The 20,077-nt window shown below is 33.6% G+C and overlaps 4 protein-coding genes across 4 annotated transcripts; 2 read left to right on the top strand and 2 right to left on the bottom strand.

Annotated features, from left to right (window-relative positions):
* The first annotated feature begins 276 nt into the window (after positions 1 to 276).
* Positions 277 to 2,220, top strand: LOC114516887 (charged multivesicular body protein 1a-like). The gene is made up of 8 exons (XM_028536491.1): positions 277 to 488; positions 965 to 984; positions 1,076 to 1,300; positions 1,423 to 1,491; positions 1,565 to 1,624; positions 1,749 to 1,802; positions 1,887 to 2,032; positions 2,130 to 2,220. Exons 1-8 carry the CDS (start codon positions 473 to 475, stop codon positions 2,149 to 2,151), a joined length of 612 nt encoding a protein of 203 aa, XP_028392292.1. The 5' UTR covers positions 277 to 472; the 3' UTR covers positions 2,152 to 2,220.
* Positions 2,221 to 2,483: 263 nt separating this feature from the next.
* Positions 2,484 to 3,282, bottom strand: LOC114516634 (39S ribosomal protein L52, mitochondrial-like). Its single transcript, XM_028536161.1, has 5 exons — positions 3,246 to 3,282; positions 3,035 to 3,179; positions 2,800 to 2,867; positions 2,647 to 2,711; positions 2,484 to 2,575 (listed from the first exon to the last, which is right to left on the bottom strand). Exons 1-5 carry the CDS (start codon positions 3,280 to 3,282, stop codon positions 2,504 to 2,506), a joined length of 387 nt encoding a protein of 128 aa, XP_028391962.1. The 3' UTR covers positions 2,484 to 2,503.
* Positions 3,283 to 3,299: 17 nt separating this feature from the next.
* Positions 3,300 to 9,579, top strand: LOC114516885 (phosphatidylinositide phosphatase SAC1-like). Its single transcript, XM_028536489.1, has 19 exons — positions 3,300 to 3,343; positions 3,418 to 3,521; positions 4,377 to 4,454; positions 4,562 to 4,689; positions 4,876 to 5,025; positions 5,111 to 5,170; positions 5,315 to 5,429; positions 5,592 to 5,698; positions 5,979 to 6,062; positions 6,259 to 6,327; positions 6,588 to 6,772; positions 6,866 to 6,949; positions 7,057 to 7,111; positions 7,241 to 7,310; positions 7,423 to 7,495; positions 7,575 to 7,668; positions 7,748 to 7,849; positions 7,960 to 8,020; positions 8,380 to 9,579. Exons 1-19 carry the CDS (start codon positions 3,309 to 3,311, stop codon positions 8,520 to 8,522), a joined length of 1,797 nt encoding a protein of 598 aa, XP_028392290.1. The 5' UTR covers positions 3,300 to 3,308; the 3' UTR covers positions 8,523 to 9,579.
* Positions 9,580 to 9,668: 89 nt separating this feature from the next.
* LOC114516886 (nudC domain-containing protein 1-like) lies at positions 9,669 to 11,636 on the bottom strand. Its single transcript, XM_028536490.1, has 4 exons — positions 11,331 to 11,636; positions 10,651 to 11,155; positions 10,370 to 10,551; positions 9,669 to 10,289 (listed from the first exon to the last, which is right to left on the bottom strand). The coding sequence occupies exons 1-4, from the start codon at positions 11,625 to 11,627 to the stop codon at positions 9,876 to 9,878; spliced, it is 1,398 nt and encodes a 465-aa protein (XP_028392291.1). The 5' UTR covers positions 11,628 to 11,636; the 3' UTR covers positions 9,669 to 9,875.
* Positions 11,637 to 20,077: the final 8,441 nt, after the last annotated feature.

Below are 20,077 nucleotides of genomic sequence, written 5' to 3'. Positions count from 1 at the left end.
TACGCCCAATTTATATCACCGCTCTGGATTTTAATTCTATTTGACATTTCAGCGCTCCAAAAATTGATTTTTTTCAAATTGCTGTTGCAAAAGGTTTGATAGAAATTTAAAAATATTGTGATATAAATTAAAAGGAGGTAGTTTATAGTTTATTAAAAAAAGACTTGATTTTTTTTACTCTACCTAAAAGAAAAGTAACTGTAGCAAGTGGAAACAAGAAACCTGTAAAACTTGTTTTATATTATAACGAATGTTCACAGTTCACGATGACTTGGCGAAAAATTCCGATACGCGACGAAGGTTCTGTTTTGCTGTTTACTTTCAAAAATATTCTCAAGTTGATCTAGTTTTGGAATAGAGAATTTTCTTGAAGTATTCTTCACTTTTGCAAGGGATTTTACTAAGTTAAACTAATCAAATGATTGTCTGAAAAGCCATTTATCAACTGCAGGTTCACCTCACCGCCTTCAAAATGCCGTCTATGGAAGGTAGATCTATATTAATTCTATATACTTCATAATTTTATCACATCAAGATTTTATATTTACAGTAATGTAAATATGTACAAAAATTCACAATTCAATCCATCTCTAACAAGATGAAATATTTCATACAACGGGGAAACAAGGGTCGTACATTTGTATTAGAAATTAGCATCAGCAATTTCATACATTTCTATTTATAGAAATTGTGTAATTATTGTTTTTGTACATTTTTTACATTATGTGTTAAGAATATTTGGTAAAACTTTTTATCTTCTAAGGCAAGTATAGGTCTGTCTGCAATAACCAATGCACCTCTCTTATGAAGACGTAAAACATGGAAAGTCTAATGTTACACAAAATTTCATTGACTCAATACTAACGAGCCAATAACACTTTGTGTATAAACATTAAACTTTCTGTGCATGACATCATTATCAGAAGCTCCATTGAACGCTAAAATATTTCCCTTTTTTTCTTAGATACAATCTTCCAATTGAAGGTAAGATATCTTGCAAGTTGTAAAGCATACAGAGCAGTTTATTTGTTCAGGAATATTTTAAACTGATCATGATATTTGAAATTCTTTGTAGTTCACAACAAAACAACTTGAACGTTTTGCAAAGAAATCTGAGAAGGATCAGAAAGTTCAACAGGGAAAGATCAAGAAAGCGCTTCAACAAAAAAATGTTGAAGGAGCCAGGATTTATGCAGAGAATGCAATCAGAAAGAAAAACGAATCTCTTAATTACCTTCGACTTGCTTCACGAGTTGATGCAGTCGCATCCAAAGTTCAATCAGCGATGCAAATGAAGCAGGTGAGACGTCTTTTAATTGAGATCTTTGGATGGTTTTCAAGTGCTTGTAGTGGCTCACAATAACCATGATCATGATGCAAAATGAAATGCAAAATGTTTTAAAAAGTTCTTTCAATATGCAGGTGACAAAGAATATGGCTGGAGTTGTGAAAGGTTTAGATAAAGCTGTACAGTCTATGGAACTACAAAAGGTTGGATATACGAATTGTATAATCCTGCACAAAACAAGTGCTGAAACTCTTACTCTTTACTTTTATTTAATAGATTACAGCAACAATGGAGAAGTTTGAATCACTTTTTGAAGACCTTGATGTTCACTCACAGGTTAGCAATTATACACAACTTTTTTTGTTTGATGGACATCCATCCATGTCAAATGTTTTGATCTAAATTTTGGCATCATAAGAACAATCTGTATTGAATACTTCATCAATTAATTAAACAACAGGTTCTTGACACAGCGATGGGTGATGCAACAACCATCTCCACACCAACAAACCAGGTAATTGCCAGATATTTTATAATATTTAATGAAAGATGGTTTACTAGTCTTGTGAAAACAATTGATTTCCAATAATTATTCTAGGTTGATGCTTTAATTAATCAAGTTGCTGAAGAGAATGGTTTGGAAATGCTGGAACAAATGGAAGCAGCGAAACCTGGAACATCCTCTTTGAGAGACACAGCCTCAGGGGAACGAACACAGGCACAAGAAGATCAACTTTCGAAAAGGTTTGTTTGTTGAATATAAATTCAATTCATTCTGTTAAAGAAATGTCAATTTTGAGTTGAAATTTTAGTTAAATCTGGTGAAATTCATCTTTTCCAGATTGGCAGCATTAAGAAGTTGATAGAGGGATGCAAGTAAAATCAATGAAAGCAATCTCTTTTATCCATTTCTACTTAAAAAGTACAACTCTAGTTATTGATCAGTTTAGCATCTTTTGTACAAATATATAAGCAATCAATATAAATTTACATCAAGGGAACAAAAAAACTCCAATGGTAAAAACAATATACATCTTTACCATTTTATTTTACAGTACGAAAATGCACATGCGGAGACACCATTATCACTTTGTATTCATTAAGAATTAGGACTATAATGATTTTATTGTAAATACAATTTCCTTATATTTTGTAGTTTTTGCTGTATATTAGGTTCTAGCCAATGGTAACACATTTGGGGCTTCTCTACAAAGCTTAAGAGATTGAATCCCCAGGATTTGATGGTTTTTTCTCATCAACTTCTTTCAGATATTGCATGATACGTTCCTATAAGAAAGAATCAGGTTTAGTAAACAGATTGAAGGATAACCATGACTTCAAACCACTGTGTATCTTACAGACTCTCTATGTCTGGTATTTTGTCTTTTCTTTCGTCTCTTGCTTTCTGGAGATGGTTGTCCATCTTTAAGGTAGTAAAATATGAATTATATTTAGACATTAATGGGGTAGTTAGGACATGAATTGCCAACAATTGTCAAATCTTCAATTACCAATGTATGACCAGTCTGGTAGATCTGTAAGTGGACCACTGGCCAAACCATCTCCTGCTAAACCATTCCTTTACAAAAGATGGAATAAAGGATATTTAAAATCTTACTTACATTTAATGTGAATGTCAATTTGATGAATTATTGTAGGTGTAACATTACTGTTCGTTTAAAGTCTATCTTATATTTTAAATAAATAAATAAATACATATCTTACTCCAGTTACTATATTGAGTACCTGATTCGCCATTTTTGACCACCTGCTATTGCAGAGGAGATTGAAATAAAATTGATTTTCACACAGGTTGGCGTGACTACCGATAGTGAAACTAAAAAATTGAAGTATATTGCATGTAAATTAACCGGTTGTGTTGTTATTTTGGCTATGAATATATTCAAAATGTGTAAAAATGCTTACAAAAGCGTGAAATATATTTTCCTGCAAAAACTGCGGCCATATTGCTGATTAATATTCAATCTCCCCATACCTCCGTCCACGCGCGGTTTTAATCATGGCTGCGCAAATTGTCTACAACGTCCTACGACTGTAAGTTTTTTCTACGAGTTCAAAGTGATATTCTCGGACAATGGCCTTTTTACCAGTCAGATCTTCTTCCTTAGGCATATATCTCCGGAGAAATTTCACATCGAGCCTCGAGATTCGAAGCACACGGGAGAAAAAGTCTTGGAGATAGATCGCGTCAGTCAAGAGCTGGTTCTGGCAGGTTTGAAACGGGTCCTATATTTTAACATCGATTTTTAGTTTATATTTGTTTCTGGCATGAATATCAAAATTTGTGATTACATAAAATGGGTTATTCATCAACATAGGATAAATGTAGGAAACTTTCCTATTTAATATTTATCCTAACTCAAGCAATACAAATTCAATATTTGCATATTTAATAAAATAATTTTTCGGATTACGATTTGGTTAGAAAAATATATTGCGAATGTGTTTAATAATCTAGTCTGAAGTCTTTTAAAATTTTTATTTGGGAAGTAAAATTAGTTTTTTCTATTGCAAAATAGGGTTTTGCAATTAATTTTTTTCCAGACAATTTAATATTCAATTACTGTCAGAGTGTCAGAGTGTCAGGCCATTACAGAAGTTCAAAGTTTAAAACTGACTAAACAGATGTTCAATAGTCAGTGATAACACCCTGCATTATTCAATTTTAACTCCGCCTTTAATACTCTGCTCTAATTTTAAATTTCCCAAAGCATTTCACTGCTACAATGGGCTGAGACATGACTGCCAAAATACAGAGGAAAACTTGTGAACTAATTAAAGTGGCTTTTAGATGACCCCTGTAGCCATATCCCTATAGCAACCTAGGCAATTTTTAAGGTTATCTTCTCCCTGTGTATGTTATTAAGTAAATTTAACTGAGTAGATATTAATAATTCACTCTGCAAAGTTTATACAAGTGTTTCAGCTGCTGCCTGGTTGGATTTATTATGACTTATCTTCAACTGACTGAAGGAGATAAAATTGTTCTTTTTTAAAACAATTACTTCAACCAATTACCTCAAGAAGTGCTGCATAAAATATTCATAATATGCACAATTTTCATTAGATAACAATGGACAAATTCCTCCTATGTCAGAGGCAAAAGATATTTTTGGAATCTTAGGAGTTATCAACTTGATTGCAGGTTAGCCAATCTCTTTAATTAACAGACTTATTCTAACAATATTTTATCATATATTCAACTTAATGGAAACCATTCAGTTCTGTATTAATGATTTTATCTTTTCAAAGGTCCATACTTGGTTGTCATAACGAAAAGAAAGTTTGTTGGTCGAATCAATAATCATGAAATTTGGAAAATCCAAGCAACAGAAACTTTACCGTTTCCCAAGACACTGATGCATTTGAGTGAGACACAGGTATGTTATTAATGGTACACCACAAAACACCATCTCTTTGGAAATCAATATTACACCTTTTGTGCTCAGGTTACTAGTACAAAGTAGATACAATTGGTAAGAGTACCTATTTTAGCCTTGCCTGCAATACTACTAATTGAGTGTAGTGTAAACAGCACTTATGTCAATGAAATTATCTTTTTTTAGGAAAGAGATAACAAAACATACTTAAGCATGATTGAACAAGTCTTGCTGACAGATGGTTTTTATTATTCCACATCGTATGATCTGACTCATACATTACAAAGATTATCAAAGACAAGTCCAGACTTCTTACAAATGCCTCTTCATGAGCGGGTAAAGATGACACTTTGCTGTGATGACCTCTAATAACATTTTTTATTGATGTATTAATGTAATGAAAACAAATGTTTTTTACCAGGCAGATCAACGATTTCTGTGGAATAACCATTTCTTAAGGATGTTTTCAGTGCAGCCAGAGGTAACTAGCTATAGTTGATTTAAATTACAGTCTGCTAGCACCTGACTGTTTGTCAAGGATTTGTGATAAGGTGGAACGAATGGTAATTGACAGGCTGTTATGGTTTCCTGACATTTTAAAACAGTAAAATGTTTTCCTTTGTAGCTTAGCAAGTTTATCCTTCCAGTTATTCATGGGTTTATTGAAATTCAAAAATGTTCCATCAAGAATAAGTCATTTGAATTCATTTTAATATCAAGACGAAGCTGTTTTAGAGCAGGTAAAGTGAAATACGAAAATCATTGGTTTGTGAAGAGATGTTTGCAGGAGCATTTAAATTTCTTGTTGGAATACCCTCTCTCCTGTCAAGCCAGGGACCAGGGGTATGCCTTCCCCATGTGATGTGAGAGTCTTTAGATTAAAGTAAAGGTGTGTTTTGCAGGTGTCCGTTATTATTTACGAGGGTTGGACGTAGAGGGTCATCCTGCAAACTATGTTGAGACAGAACAGATCATACAATACGATGGGGAATGTACATCTTTTGTTCAGGTACTGTTATATTTTATATTGTTATTTTATATTGTTATATTAATACATCTTTTGTTCAGGTACTGTTATATTCAGGTACTGTTATACTATTAGACTATGGTTACAAAGATGACAAGAGGGGTTTTCGATTGAATTCATCCAGCTCTTGTGCAAAACAGTGATATATTTGCCATTGCGCACAAGTGTAGCCATTATATAGCTCATAAATATCGCCTTTGATTCTAAATGGTTTAGATTAACTCACAGAAAAATCATGCTTTTGAAACATCTTTCAATATAGATTCGAGGCTCTATTCCACTCTACTGGTCACAGAGGCCAACACTACAGTACAAACCAAGACCACAGTTGCATCAAGCTAATCATGTAAGCATATTTTGAGCAAAGGTTGTTGATCATGTAAAAATAACTATGTTAAGCTCTTTCTCCCCAACATTTTTAATTGCTTGTGATTGCAGGAGGAACCGGATGCATCAATCCAGCCATGACATTCATCATTTTGAGTATTTGCATGTGGGGGCAGTGTTTCACCATTCATCTCCTTGATGTTACCTTTCTTTAGAATACAGGCTTCCAACAGCATATGGAGAATTTAATGTTCCATTACAATGAAATTGTTCTCGTTGATTTGGTGAGATTTACTTTCATTGTTTTTTTCCCAGTCGTGAACTCATCCTGTTATTAATGTGTTGTAATTCGATGATTTATATCAATGTATTTTTTATTAAAGTTTTATTTCACATTCCTATTCCTCGCTTACAATACTAATGTCATTTTCCCAATCCTTATCTTAATCATATGCATGCACTGTTCACATGTCCGTCATTTCTAAATATAATTAATTTTCACTATACAACATAATGTCAGCCTGTTTTCTTTTTGTCTACTCAGATTGACCACAAAGGCCCTGAAAAAGAGATTGGTGATCATCTTACAACCGTTGTTCGGGGCTCTCCTTACTCTGGAAAACAACTGAGACTGGAAAGATTTGATTTTCACAAAGAATGCAGCAAGTTGCGGTGGCATCGATTGTCAATTCTTATGGACAGATTGAGAGAAGATCAAGATAAATTTGGGTGAGATGATCAATTAAGTTTGGGTTTGTAAATTTAGCCTCTATAGGAGTTCTTTCTTGCTAATCTCTAACCTCTTGAATTTTGAATTTTTAGATTCTTCAAAATGGCAAGAGATAAGTCACAGCTATCGGAACAGACGGGTGTGTTTAGGACAAACTGTATGGATTGTCTTGACAGGTAGGGGGAACTTTGTTGGTAAACAGAGAAGTTTTCATTTTAATTTATACAAGCTGATCACCGAGCTGTGGTGGCTTCTTATTGTCAGAAAATATGGTTTCTTTCAGAACCAATGTGGTGCAGAGTATGTTGGCAAGAGAGAGTCTTCAACACCAATTTGAGGTAAGCTGGTTGCCGAGGTATTAAAGTATATTTATATATTTATTTCATCATGATTAACCCTTCAACGATTGTCATAAAATGGGAGTTTGCGAAGCTACACAGAGTTGCTCATGTCAAGTTCTGTTTTAGGGTTTTGGCATTTTGGTTAAAGGCGAGAAAGTTCAGGACTGCTCAAGCTTCGAGTACACTTACAAGAACGGTAAGTTGTGGCAGTTAACTTGTCTTGTCTTTTGTGCTATTATCTGTTTGCCTTTCAGATCCATTTCAGAATTCATTTGATCATTAAGTTTATCTTCTGTGTTTTTTATTAGCTTGGGCAGACAATGCTGATGCCTGCTCCAATCAATACGCAGGCACAGGAGCATTGAAGACAGACTACACAAGGTGTGCATGACTTCAAATATTGAACATACATTTTAGGGCTATTATAATTTGTTAATCTTTTCTATCTTTGTTCTTCCAGGACTGGTAAACGGACAAGATGGGGCCTCTTACAAGATGGTTATAACTCAATGATTCGTTATTATAAAAACAATTTTTCTGATGGCTTTAGACAGGTGCGTGTAGAGTTAGTTTCATGCTTGATGTCAAAACGACATGACCATATGTTTCAATCAAAATAACCACATGTTTCAGGATTCTATTGATTTATTTCTTGGAAACTACATTGTTGAACCTTCAGAAGGAATTTCTAAACCTTCACCACTTCAAAAAGCAAAGGATTGGAAATACATGTTGGTAAGATCATGTTTACGTTTACAACCAAGTCAAGTCAATCAGTATTTTCATCTTTGTGAAACCAGTGTGGAGTATGATTTTGCTAATGATAAACAATGTCTTTTCTTTAGCTTCCATTCATTCTTCTAATTGGCTTCTCAATGTTCATCATGAGTGCAATGATTTCAGCCAGTAAGTGATAAGATCCATATATGATCCATATTATCCAACATATGTTCATAATAATCCTGATTGATCCAAAGGATACTTCATAAGTCGTTAGATGTAGTTAGACATATTGTCACCTATGGCCATGTCTTGACAAACTGTGAAAGCTTGTGCATGCTCAAGCCTGGAAACACTGAAAAACACTGAAAGCTTGCGCAAACGTTCCTTGGCAGTTGCAATACTGCTTTACAGCAGGCAAATATTTTTTCAACAAATTTATATGGCAGATTTCCGCTTCATAAACATGGTTGATTTAGTGTGAGAGCATTTTTCCAGGTTGGAGGTAGGAAATATAATCATTAAACACCTTTCCTCTATTTTAGCGGATCCTGGATTTCAATTCCTCTATGTCTTATTCTGGGGATCAGCAGTCGTGTTTACACTTTCTGTTGTATTTTATTATGGACAAGAGTTTGTTGATGAACCAAGGTTAGTTCACAAGAGATTGAAAGACAAGAATGTGTGACTACAAGATAGCATTATTGTGTAGCTTAGGTAAGGTAATTTTATTGTCAGTTTAAATCATGTTCAAATATACTATCCCCTTATACTATGATAATCAATAAACAGTGCATACGTAATCAGTGGCCAGTTGTATCAAGCCCATTTAGCTTTATTAAACGGTGGATAAGTTCAAAATAGAAAGCAACTCTATCGTTTTATTCAACAAGCGAAATAAATGTTTTTGACCATAATACAACGATCATGTTTTCAACTACATATTTAGTGCATAATATTCTAGGTGACTCATTCAAGAGAATTGTAAGAGTATTGTTTATTTTGACTTATCCACCGTTTAAGCTAAACAAGCTTCATACAACTGGCCCTAGGAAAAGACTACTTGCAATATTTCTCAAATTGATCAATTTTCTTATACAGTAACCTTTGCTGTTTTAAAACCTTGTACAGTAACACTAAACCTGCCAGAAACAAAATGAAAAAATTGTATTATTTGCTTGCTCTTTTCAAAAGATTAGAAGTTAGCCACACTTTAAAAAACAGGTTCAAGGGTTATAGGAATACATCTCTAGAATATATAGTTTCCTTTACCTTTCTAATTAGGATGCCTTAGAATTTTATTGAAATTTAAATCCAATCGGTATATACTCATTATGGTAGAAGATAAATATTACTAAATTATGAATGTTATTTAATATGAAATAGCTTTGAACTTTGTAATGGTCATTATATACATCGTCACCAAAATCTTTTGTGATGATATTGTATGTTTTATCATTCAAACTCAATGTTATATCATCCTGGAACAAGGTGCATCTATTCTGGCTGAACATTTTCAATTTTTCCTGATCCTTTGCAATTTTCGCTACTCTGGTTTATAATTAATGAAAGTAATCTCCACCAAAGATTACATTCCCGACCCAACCTTTTCGACACTTCGGTCTAGTGTCTTGAACAGGGGTGATTTGATGTTGAGACTCAGATCATTATTTGGAGTGTTGAAATGTTCAGTCAGGGGCATAACTAGAACGATAATTGGGGGGGGGGGTGAATATTCATATATCGAGTTCTGCTCTAAGGATTTCTTTTGTAATTGCAATAGCTTAATTACAATAGAAATCCTTCAGGCAGAACTGAATATATGAATATTCACCCACCCATTTATCGTTCTAGTTAGCCCCTGCGTTGGGTCTTGAATCTTTGTGTGGTGATTACTTTCATTAAACCAGAGTAGCGAAAATTGCCAATGGATTATATACCATGAACTTATTAACTTTTTCTGATGCTATTGGACATGTAAAATGTTTAAGGTATTTTTAATTTATTTTCTTTTATTAGTATATAGCAGGCTATAGCATTACTAAAACAATGAAACAACATATATTTTTTCCTTAGCTAGTACAAAAACTGCATCCCTGCATGCTTGTACCCCTATTATCCCTTCTGATCCTACATTATCAAGCTGTAATAACTTTTGCTGCGCATGTACAGCATCTTGTTTTGAATGGCGATGATATGTGAAGATGTGATTTCTAACATCACAGATAACTGCGTAGGACATATCAGGTGAACATGATGTAAACTTTTGCTCTTTCTTTGACGCAAGTACAAAGCCAAACGCGTCCAAGGTACCAATGTGGTTCCATGTAATTTGTCCATCTACCTCCTTTGGCAACCAAACAAGGGCATCCACGTCATGCCTGATGCAGAAGGAAGGTGGCTCACTTGGGTTTATCATTTTGGTAAATAGCCATTGATGGGTTGACAAGCTGGTCTGAAATTGAGGAAATAGGTGGGGAGGAAGAGAAAAGTATTAATTTAGTTTGGGAACTAATCTTGATGAAGATCTCTTACTTTTTGGGTGATTCTACCATCCTTCAAGTCCATTCTCACAATGTATAACACATCTTCAGGCAGAGAATCGCATTCTTCCAACTCCTCTTGATTACACAGTTTACTTGCTTTGTCCTTCGTCGACTGTTGGTATTTTTCTTGTGTGCCTGAACAGATGTCTTCAAATCCTTGATCTGGGCAATCTAAGATACGGTAATGTCACAATATGTCTGGGGGCATTCAAACACACCATTCTCCTTAGTTTAGTAGAACAAGTGATTGGTATAAGCAACACATAGTACCTTCATCTTTATCAGAAACCAAGAAAAATGGTTTCTCAGTTGCCACCAAGATTTTCTGATTGCCGGGCTCAATAGCTCCATACAAGGGCACCACATGGCTCTGAAATTCTTTTTGTGTTTCAAAACTAAACTTCACCGCACCATTCTCTCCAACTTCACCAGCAAATACAAGAACAGTCAGCAGGACTCTGTGTTTAACGTGAAAGGAACCACTGTCTTCATCAGGGGTGACACTCAATAAAACAGCAGCCAAAGAGCTAGAGGTTGGCTCAAGGTTAGTGTGCAAAATAGAAAACGGCTTGCCAACACTTTGCATTTGAGCAACCTTCCAGGTGTGCTTATCAAGACGATTGCCGGTGTGGATGACATAGAGTTCTCCCTGACCATCTGATACGACAGCATGTGTTTTACTGGGAAATGCTACATATGCATTAAGATTGTGTGGTGTGCCTTGATTCGCTGGAGGGATGTTGAAGGTCTTGTACACCTCTTGAACTTTATTATCCTGACAAAAAAGTGTCTCCAGTTAGTAAATTTCAATCCTTTGTGTATTTTTGGCTATCTGCTGACTGTGGAAACCAGGTTATAGGACTAGGGATTACTGACTTTGATAAAAAAGACAACAACTACAAAGTACAAGCTAAGTTAGCTAACCCTCAACACAAGCCAACATCCAGTACCTTCACAGTAACTTGATTTACGGCGAAATTCTCGTCCACAAAATACAGCAATATTCTCCCGTTGTCCGCCGTCCAGTTATCCAACACGAGATGGTTCGTCCAGGCGAACGCTTTGACGTGTAGATGGGAAAATATATCTTCTTTAAGACGGACAGTATTTACTTGTTCTGGCAATGAGGAGACTTCCACTGCAAGCTGATCTGGGGATAGTTTATAACCATCAAATTTTGGATTTAAAAGTTCCCGGTTTGGACGCAAACTTGCAGCTAAATCCTGGATATCCATATTGGCGGCCATATTAGATTTTACTCCAGTCAGTGTGTCAGTTCAGTGCCCGAAATATGGCGGCGAATTCCGGAATATAACGACTTTTAATTTTTTCTTTTAATTTTTTTTTTAAATGTGTTGATTGTTGAAACTTGAAAATGGCTTCAAATATTTACAGGGACCGCGGAGCAGGGTGGCTCGCTGGGCTTTAGCCCCATCAATGATTTTTCCGTAATTAGTCTTTAATTTTGTCCATTGTTCTTTAAAACTAAGGGGTAAGCCTTACCATTATGGTCAATTTTGACGACTTTTTCAATGTTCCAAAAACCAACCAATATGCTCTAAAATGAAAGATATTAGTCTTAGGAAGCCATTTTTAGCATTTTAAGACGCTTTTTGAACCGTTGAAAATATCGTCAAAATCGACAAAAATGGTAAGGGGTAAGCCTTGGTCAATTTTGACGACTTTTTCAATGTTCCAAAAACCAACCAAATATGCTCTAAAATGAAAGATATTAGTCTTACCAAGCCATTTTTAGCATTTTAAGACACTTTTTGAACAGTTGAAAAAGTCGTCAAAATTGACCAAAATGGTAAGGGTTAAGTCTTGGTCAATTTTAACGACTTTTTCAATGTTCCTAACACCAACCAAATATGTTCTAAAGTGAAAGATATTAGTCTTAGGAAGCCATTTTTAGCATTTTAAGACACTTTTTAAACAGTTGAAAAAGTCGTCAAAATTGACCAAAATGGTAAGGGGTAAGCCTTGGTCAATTTTGTCGACTTTTTCAACTGTTCAAAAAGTGTCTTAAAATGCTAAAAATGGTTTCCTAAGACTAATATCTTTCATTTTAGAGCATATTTGGTTGGTTTTTTGGACATTGAAAAAATTGTCAAAATTGACCATAATGGTAAGGCTTACCCCTTACCATTTTGGTCAATTTTGACGACTTTTTCAACTGTTCAAAAAGTGTCTTAAAATGCTAAAAATGGCTTCCTAAGACTAACATCTTTCATTTTAAAGCATATTTTGTTTGTTTTTGGGACATTGAAAAAATCGTCAAAATTGACCAAGGCTTACCCCTTACCATTTTGGTCAATTTTGACGACTTTTTGAACTCTTCAAAAAGTTTCTTAAAATGCTAAAAATGGCTTCCTAAGACTAATATCTTTCATTTTAAAGCATATTTTGTTTGTTTTTGGGACATTGAAAAAATCGTCAAAAATGACCAAGGCTTACCCCTTATCATTCTGGTGAATTTTGACGACTTTTTGAACTCTTCAAAAAGTTTCTTAAAATGCTAAAAATGGCTTCCTAAGACTAATATCTTTCATTTTAAAGCATATTTTGTTTGTTTTTGGGACATTGAAAAAGTCGTCAAAATTGACCAAGGCTTACCCCTTACCATTTTGGTCAATTTTGACGACTTTTTCAATTGTTCAAAAAGTGTCTTAAAATGCTAAAAATGGTTTCCTACGACTAATATCTTTTATTTTAGAGCATGTTATTTTGGTTTTTGGAACATTGAAAAAGTCGTCAAAATTGACCGAAATGGTAAGGCTTACCATTTTGGTCAATTTTGGCGACTTTTTCAACTGTTCAAAAAGTGTCTTAAAATGCTAAAAATGGCTTCCTAATACTAATATCTTTTATTTTAGAGCATATTATGTTGGTTTTTGGAACATTGAAAAAGTGTCAAAATTGACCAAATGGTAAGGCTTACCCCTTACCATTTTTGTCAATTTTGACGACTTTTTCAATTGTTCAAAAAGTGTCTTAAAATGCTAAAAATGGTTTCCTGAGACTAATATCTTTTATTTTAGAGCATATTATGTTGGTTTTTGGAACATTGAAAAAGTCATCAAAATTGACCGAAATGGTAAGGCTTACCCCTTACCATTTTGGTCAATTTTGACGACTTTTTCAATTGTTCAAAAAGTGTCTTAAAATGCTAAAAATGGTTTCCTAAGACTAATATCTTTTACTTTAGAGCATATTATGTTGGTTTTTGGAACATTGAAAAAGTCGTTAGAATTGACCGAAATGGTAAGGCTTACCCCTTACCATTTTGGTCAATTTTGAAGACTTTTTGAACTGTTCAAAAAGTGTCTTAGAATGCTAGAAATGGCTTCGTTTGACTAATATCTTTTAATTTAGAGCATGTTTGGTTGGTTTTTGGAACATTCAAAAAGTCGTCAAAATTGAGCAAAATGGTAAGGCTTACCCTTTACCATTTTGGTCAATTTTGACGACTTTTTGAACTTTTCAAAAACTGTCTTAAAAAGCTAAAAACGGCTTCTTAAGACTAAAATCTTTCATTTTATGGCATTTTGAGACACTTTTTGAAAAATTGAAAAAGTCGTCAAAATTGATCAAAAGGGTAAGGCTTACCCCTTACCATTTTGGTCAATTTTGACGACTTTTTGAACTTTTCAAAAATTGTCTTAAAATGCTAAAAATGGCTTCCTATGACTAATATGTTTCATTTTAGATCATTTTTAGGCAGTTTTTAAAAAGTTGAAAAAGTGGTCAAAATTGACCGAAATGGTAAGGCTTACCCCTTACCATTTTGGTCAATTTTGGCGACTTTTTCAACTGTTCAAAAAGTGTCTTAAAATGCTAAAAATGGCTTCCTAATACTAATATCTTTTATTTTAGAGCATATTATGTTGGTTTTTGGAACATTGAAAAAGTCATCAAAATTGACCGAAATGGTAAGGCTTACCCCTTACCATTTTGGTCAATTTTGACGACTTTTTCAACTGTTCAAAAAGTGTCTTAAAATGCTAAAAATGGTTTCCTAAGACTAATATCTTTCATTTTAGAGCATATTTGGTTGGTTTTTGGAACATTGAAAAAGTCATCAAAATTGACCGAAATGGTAAGGCTTACCCCTTACCATTTTGGTCAATTTTGACGACTTTTTCAATTGTTCAAAAAGTGTCTTAAAATGCTAAAAATGGTTTCCTAAGACTAATATCTTTTACTTTAGAGCATATTATGTTGGTTTTTGGAACATTGAAAAAGTCGTTAAAATTGACCGAAATGGTAAGGCTTACCCCTTACCATTTTGGTCAATTTTGACGACTTTTTCAATTGTTCAAAAAGTGTCTTAAAATGCTAAAAATGGTTTCCTAAGACTAATATCTTTTATTTTAGAGCATATTATGTTGGTTTTTGGAACATTGAAAAGTCATCAAAATTGACCGAAATGGTAAGGCTTACCCCTTACCATTTTGGTCAATTTGACGACTTTTTCTTGTTCAAAAAGTGTCTTAAAATGCTAAAAATGGTTTCCTAAGACTAATATCTTTTACTTTAGAGCATATTATGTTGGTTTTTGGAACATTGAAAAAGTCGTTAAAATTGACCGAAATGGTAAGGCTTACCCCTTACCATTTTGGTCAATTTTGACGACTTTTTGAACTTTTCAAAAACTGTCTTAAAATGCTAAAAATGGCTTCCTAAGACTAATATCTTTCATTTTAGATGATTTTAGGCAGTTTTTAAAAGTTGAAAAAGTGGTCAAAATTGACCAAATGGTAAGGCTTACCCCTTACCATTTTGGTCAATTTTGACGACTTTTCAATTGTTCAAAAAGTGTCTTAAAATGCTAAAAATGGCTTCCTAAGACTAATATCTTTCTTTAGAGCATATTTTGGTTTTTGAACATTGAAAAAGTCGTTAAAATTGACCGAAATGGTAAGGCTTACCCCTTACCTTTTTGGTCAATTTTGACGACTTTTTGAACTTTTCAAAAACTGTCTTAAAATGCTAAAAATGGCTTCCTATGACTAATATGTTTCATTTTAGATCATTTTTAGGCAGTTTTTAAAAAGTTGAAAAAGTGGTCAAAATTGACCGAAATGGTAAGGCTTACCCCTTACCATTTTGGTCAATTTTGGCGACTTTTTCAACTGTTCAAAAAGTGTCTTAAAATGCTAAAAATGGCTTCCTAAGACTAATATCTTTCATTTTAGAGTATATTTGGTTGGTTTTTGGAACATCGAAAAAGTCGTCAAAATTGAGCAAATTGGTAAGGCTTACCCCTTACCATTTTGTTCAATTTTGACGACTTTTTCAACTGTTCAAGAACTGTTTTAAAATGCTAAAATTAGCTTCTTAAACTACTATCTTTCATTTTAGAGTATATTTGGTTGGTTTTTGGAACATTGAAAAAGTCGTCAATTTTGTCTTCAAGCATTAAAATGTATTATTTTATGGCAAGTATCAGCACAGGATGCGGTGGCGCAGTGGTTAAGGCTACCGCCCTACCAAGTTGTGAGCGTAGGTTCGAATCCTGCAAGGGAGAGGTGCAATTTTTCGCCCCTAAAAATTGCTATTTAATTTAAAATTCTGCGAATAGGATTTAAGTCGAATAAAGCACAAGAGCTGTTGATGAATGATGCTGTGGCCTTGTGGTTAAGGCTACGGCCTACCAGGTTGTAAGCCTAGGTTCAAATCCTGCATGGGAAAGGTGCGATTTTTCCCACCGAAATTATTCTTTAATTTAAACTTCATCGAAAAGGATTAGGTCAAATAAAGAACAATAGCTTTCGACAAATGACGCGGTGGTCTAGTGGTTAAGACCCTGGTCTTTCAATCCCAGGACAAGGGTTCAAGTCCTGGCAATGCAAAAAAATTAGCCTTGAAAATTTCGGTATGATTTGTAAGCTTGAAAAAGTTAAGACTCTCAGCTTTCATAAAGGCTGTAAATTTGAAAGAATTTGGAAGTAAAAAAAAATTGAGAAACATTTGAACAATTTTCGCTTCATAAAAGTACGTGAAAATTGACAAAAAAACGCAAGTCAAAAAAAAATTAAAAACATGTGGCTTCTAAAAACACTGAAAATTAAAAAATGTCCGACTAAAACTTTAAAAAAAGTTTAAAAATTTCCCGCCTTTAATGCTAATGTTTACTTACCTCAATAATTTTTTTTCACGAAAATTTGACAGGGTGATTTTCACGAGACTGAAAAAATTTACATTTTTTCACTTTTTTGAAATTCTCTTAGATATTTTTTTATCAAGAAGTATTATGTCTTGAGCTACCTGTGTCAAGCCAGACACAGGTAGCCCAAGACAGACACAGGTAGCCCAAGACATAATACTTCGTCTAAAAAAATTTTCGGAGAATTTTAAAAAAGTGAAAAATCTTTTTGAGGACGAAAATTTCTTTTTAGACGAAGTATTATGTCTTGGGCTACCTGTGTCTGTCTTGGGCTACCTGTGTCTGGCTTGACACAGGTAGCCCAAGACATAATACTTCTTGATAAAAAAAATATCTAAGAGAATTTCAAAAAAGTGAAAAAATGTAAATTTTTTCAGTCTCGTGAAAATCACCCTGTCAAATTTTCGTGAAAAAAAATTATTGAGGTAAGTAAACATTAGCATTAAAGGCGGGAAATTTTTAAACTTTTTTTAAAGTTTTAGTCGGACATTTTTTAATTTTCAGTGTTTTTAGAAGCCACATGTTTTTAATTTTTTTTTGACTTGCGTTTTTTTGTCAATTTTCACGTACTTTTATGAAGCGAAAATTGTTCAAATGTTTCTCAATTTTTTTTTACTTCCAAATTCTTTCAAATTTACAGCCTTTATGAAAGCTGAGAGTCTTAACTTTTTCAAGCTTACAAATCATACCGAAATTTTCCAGGCTAATTTTTTTGCATTGCCAGGACTTGAACCCTTGTCCTGAGATTGAAAGACCAGGGTCTTAACCACAAGACCACCGCGTCATTTGTCGAAAGCTATTGTTCTTTATTTGACCTAATCCTTTTCGATGAAGTTTAAATTAAAGAATAATTTCGGTGGGAAAAATCGCACCTTTCCCATGCAGGATTTGAACCTAGGCTTACAACCTGGTAGGCCGTAGCCTTAACCACTAGGCCACAGCATCATTCATCAACAGCTCTTGTGCTTTATTCGACTTAAATCCTATTCGCAGAATTTTAAATTAAATAGCAATTTTTAGGGGCGAAAAATTGCACCTCTCCCTTGCAGGATTCGAACCTACGCTCACAACTTGGTAGGGCGGTAGCCTTAACCACTGCGCCACCGCATCCTGTGCTGATACTTGCCATAAAATAATACATTTTAATGCTTGAAGACAAAATTGACGACTTTTTCAATGTTCCAAAAACCAACCAAATATACTCTAAAATGAAAGATAGTAGTTTAAGAAGCTAATTTTAGCATTTTAAAACAGTTTTTGAACAGTTGAAAAAGTCGTCAAAATTGAACAAAATGGTAAGGGGTAAGCCTTACCAATTTGCTCAATTTTGACGACTTTTTCGATATTCCAAAAACCAACCAAATATACTCTAAAATGAAACATATTAGTCATACGAAGCAATTTTTAGCATTTTAAGACAGTTTTTGAAAAGTTCAAAAAGTCGTCAAAATTGACCAAAATGGTAAGGGGTAAGCCTTACCATTTCGGTCAATTTTGACGACTTTTTCAATTTATCAAAAAGTGTCTCAAAATGCTCTAAAAAGAAAGATTTTAGTCTTAAGAAGCCGTTTTTAGCTTTTTAAGACAGTTTTTAAAAAGTTCAAAAAGTCGTCAAAATTGACCGCAATGGTAAAGGTTACGTAACCCTTACCATTTCAGTCAATTTTGACCACTTTTTCGACTTTTCAAAAACTGCCTAAAAATCATCTAAAATGAAAGATTTTAGTCATAGGAAGCCATTTTTAGCATTTTCAGACAGTTTTTGAAAAGTTCAAAAAGTCGTCAAAATTGACCAAAATGGTAAGGGGTAAGCCTTACCACTTTGATCAATTTTGACGACTTTTTCAACTTTTCAAAAGGTGTCTCAAAATTCTCTAAAATACAAGATTTTAGTCTTAGGAAGCCATTTTTAGCATTTTAAGACAGTTTTTGAAAAGTTCAAAAAGTCGTCAAGATTGACCAAAATGGTAAGGAGTAAGCTTTGGTCAATTTTGACGACTTTTTCAATGTTCCAAAAACCAACCAAATATGCTATAAAATGAAAGATATTAGTCTTAGGAAGCCATTTTTAGCATTTTAAGACACTTTTTGAACAGTTGAAAAAGTCGTCAAAATTGACCAAAATGGTAAGGGGTAAGCCTTACCATTTCGGTCAATTTTAACGACTTTTTCAATGTTCCAAAAACCAACATAATATGCTCTAAAGTAAAAGATATTAGTCTTAGGAAACCATTTTTAGCATTTTAAGACACTTTTTGAACAATTGAAAAAGTCGTCAAAATTGACCAAAATGGTAAGGGGTAAGCCTTACCATTTCGGTCAATTTTGATGACTTTTTCAATGTTCCAAAAACCAACATAATATGCTCTAAAATAAAAGATATTAGTCTTAGGAAACCATTTTTAGCATTTTAAGACACTTTTTGAACAATTGAAAAAGTCGTCAAAATTGACCAAAATGGTAAGGGGTAAGCCTTACCATTTCGGTCAATTTTGACCACTTTTTCAACTTTTTAAAAACTGCCTAAAAATGATCTAAAATGAAACATATTAGTCATAGGAAGCCATTTTTAGCATTTTCAGACAGTTTTTGAAAAGTTCAAAAAGTCGTCAAAATTGACCAAAATGGAGGTGTCTCAAAATTCTCTAAAATACAAGATTTTAGTCTTAGGAAGCCATTTTTAGCATTTTAAGACAGTTTTTGAAAAGTTCAAAAAGTCGTCAAGATTGACCAAAATGGTAAGGGGTAAGCCTTGGTCAATTTTGACGACTTTTTCAATGTTCCAAAAACCAACCAAATATGCTATAAAATGAAAGATATTAGTCTTAGGAAGCCATTTTTAGCATTTTAAGACAGTTTTTGAAAAGTTCAAAAAGTCGTCAAGATTGACCAAAATGGTAAGGGGTAAGCCTTGGTCAATTTTGACGACTTTTTCAATGTTCCAAAAACCGACCAAATATGCTCTAAAATGAAAGATATTAGTCTTAGGAAGCCATTTTTAGCATTTTAAGACACTTTTTGAACAATTGAAAAAGTCGTCAAAATTGACCAAAATGGAAAGGCTTACTACCCCTTACCATTTTGGTCAATTTTGACGACTTTTTCAACTGTTCCAAAAGTGTCTTAAAATGCTAAAAATGGCTTCCTAAGACAAATATCTTTCAGTTTAGATCATATTTGGTTGGTTTTTAGAACATGAAAAAAGTCGTCAAAATTGACCAAGGCTTACCCCTTACCATTTTGGTCAATTTTGACGACTTTTTCAAGTGTTCAAAAAGTGTCTTAAAATGCTAAAAATGGCTTCCTAAGACTAATATCTTTCATTTTAGATTATAATTGGTTGGTTTCTGGAACATTGAAAAAATCTTCAAAATTGACCAAAATTGTAACCATTTTGGTCAATTTTGACGACTTTTTCAACTGTTTAAGAAGTGTCTTAAAATGCTAAAAATGGCTTCCTAAGACTAATATCTTTCATTTTAGATTATAATTGGTTGGTTTTTGGAACATTGAAATAATCGTCAAAAT

The sequence above is a fragment of the Dendronephthya gigantea genome, unplaced genomic scaffold, assembly GCF_004324835.1.
Source record: "Dendronephthya gigantea isolate DGI-Jeju-01 unplaced genomic scaffold, DenGig_1.0 000006F, whole genome shotgun sequence".
NCBI classification, from domain to species: Eukaryota; Metazoa; Cnidaria; class Anthozoa; order Malacalcyonacea; family Nephtheidae; genus Dendronephthya; species Dendronephthya gigantea.
The sequence above is the reverse complement of the archived record's forward strand: the minus strand, read 5'-3'. Positions and strand labels throughout refer to the sequence as shown.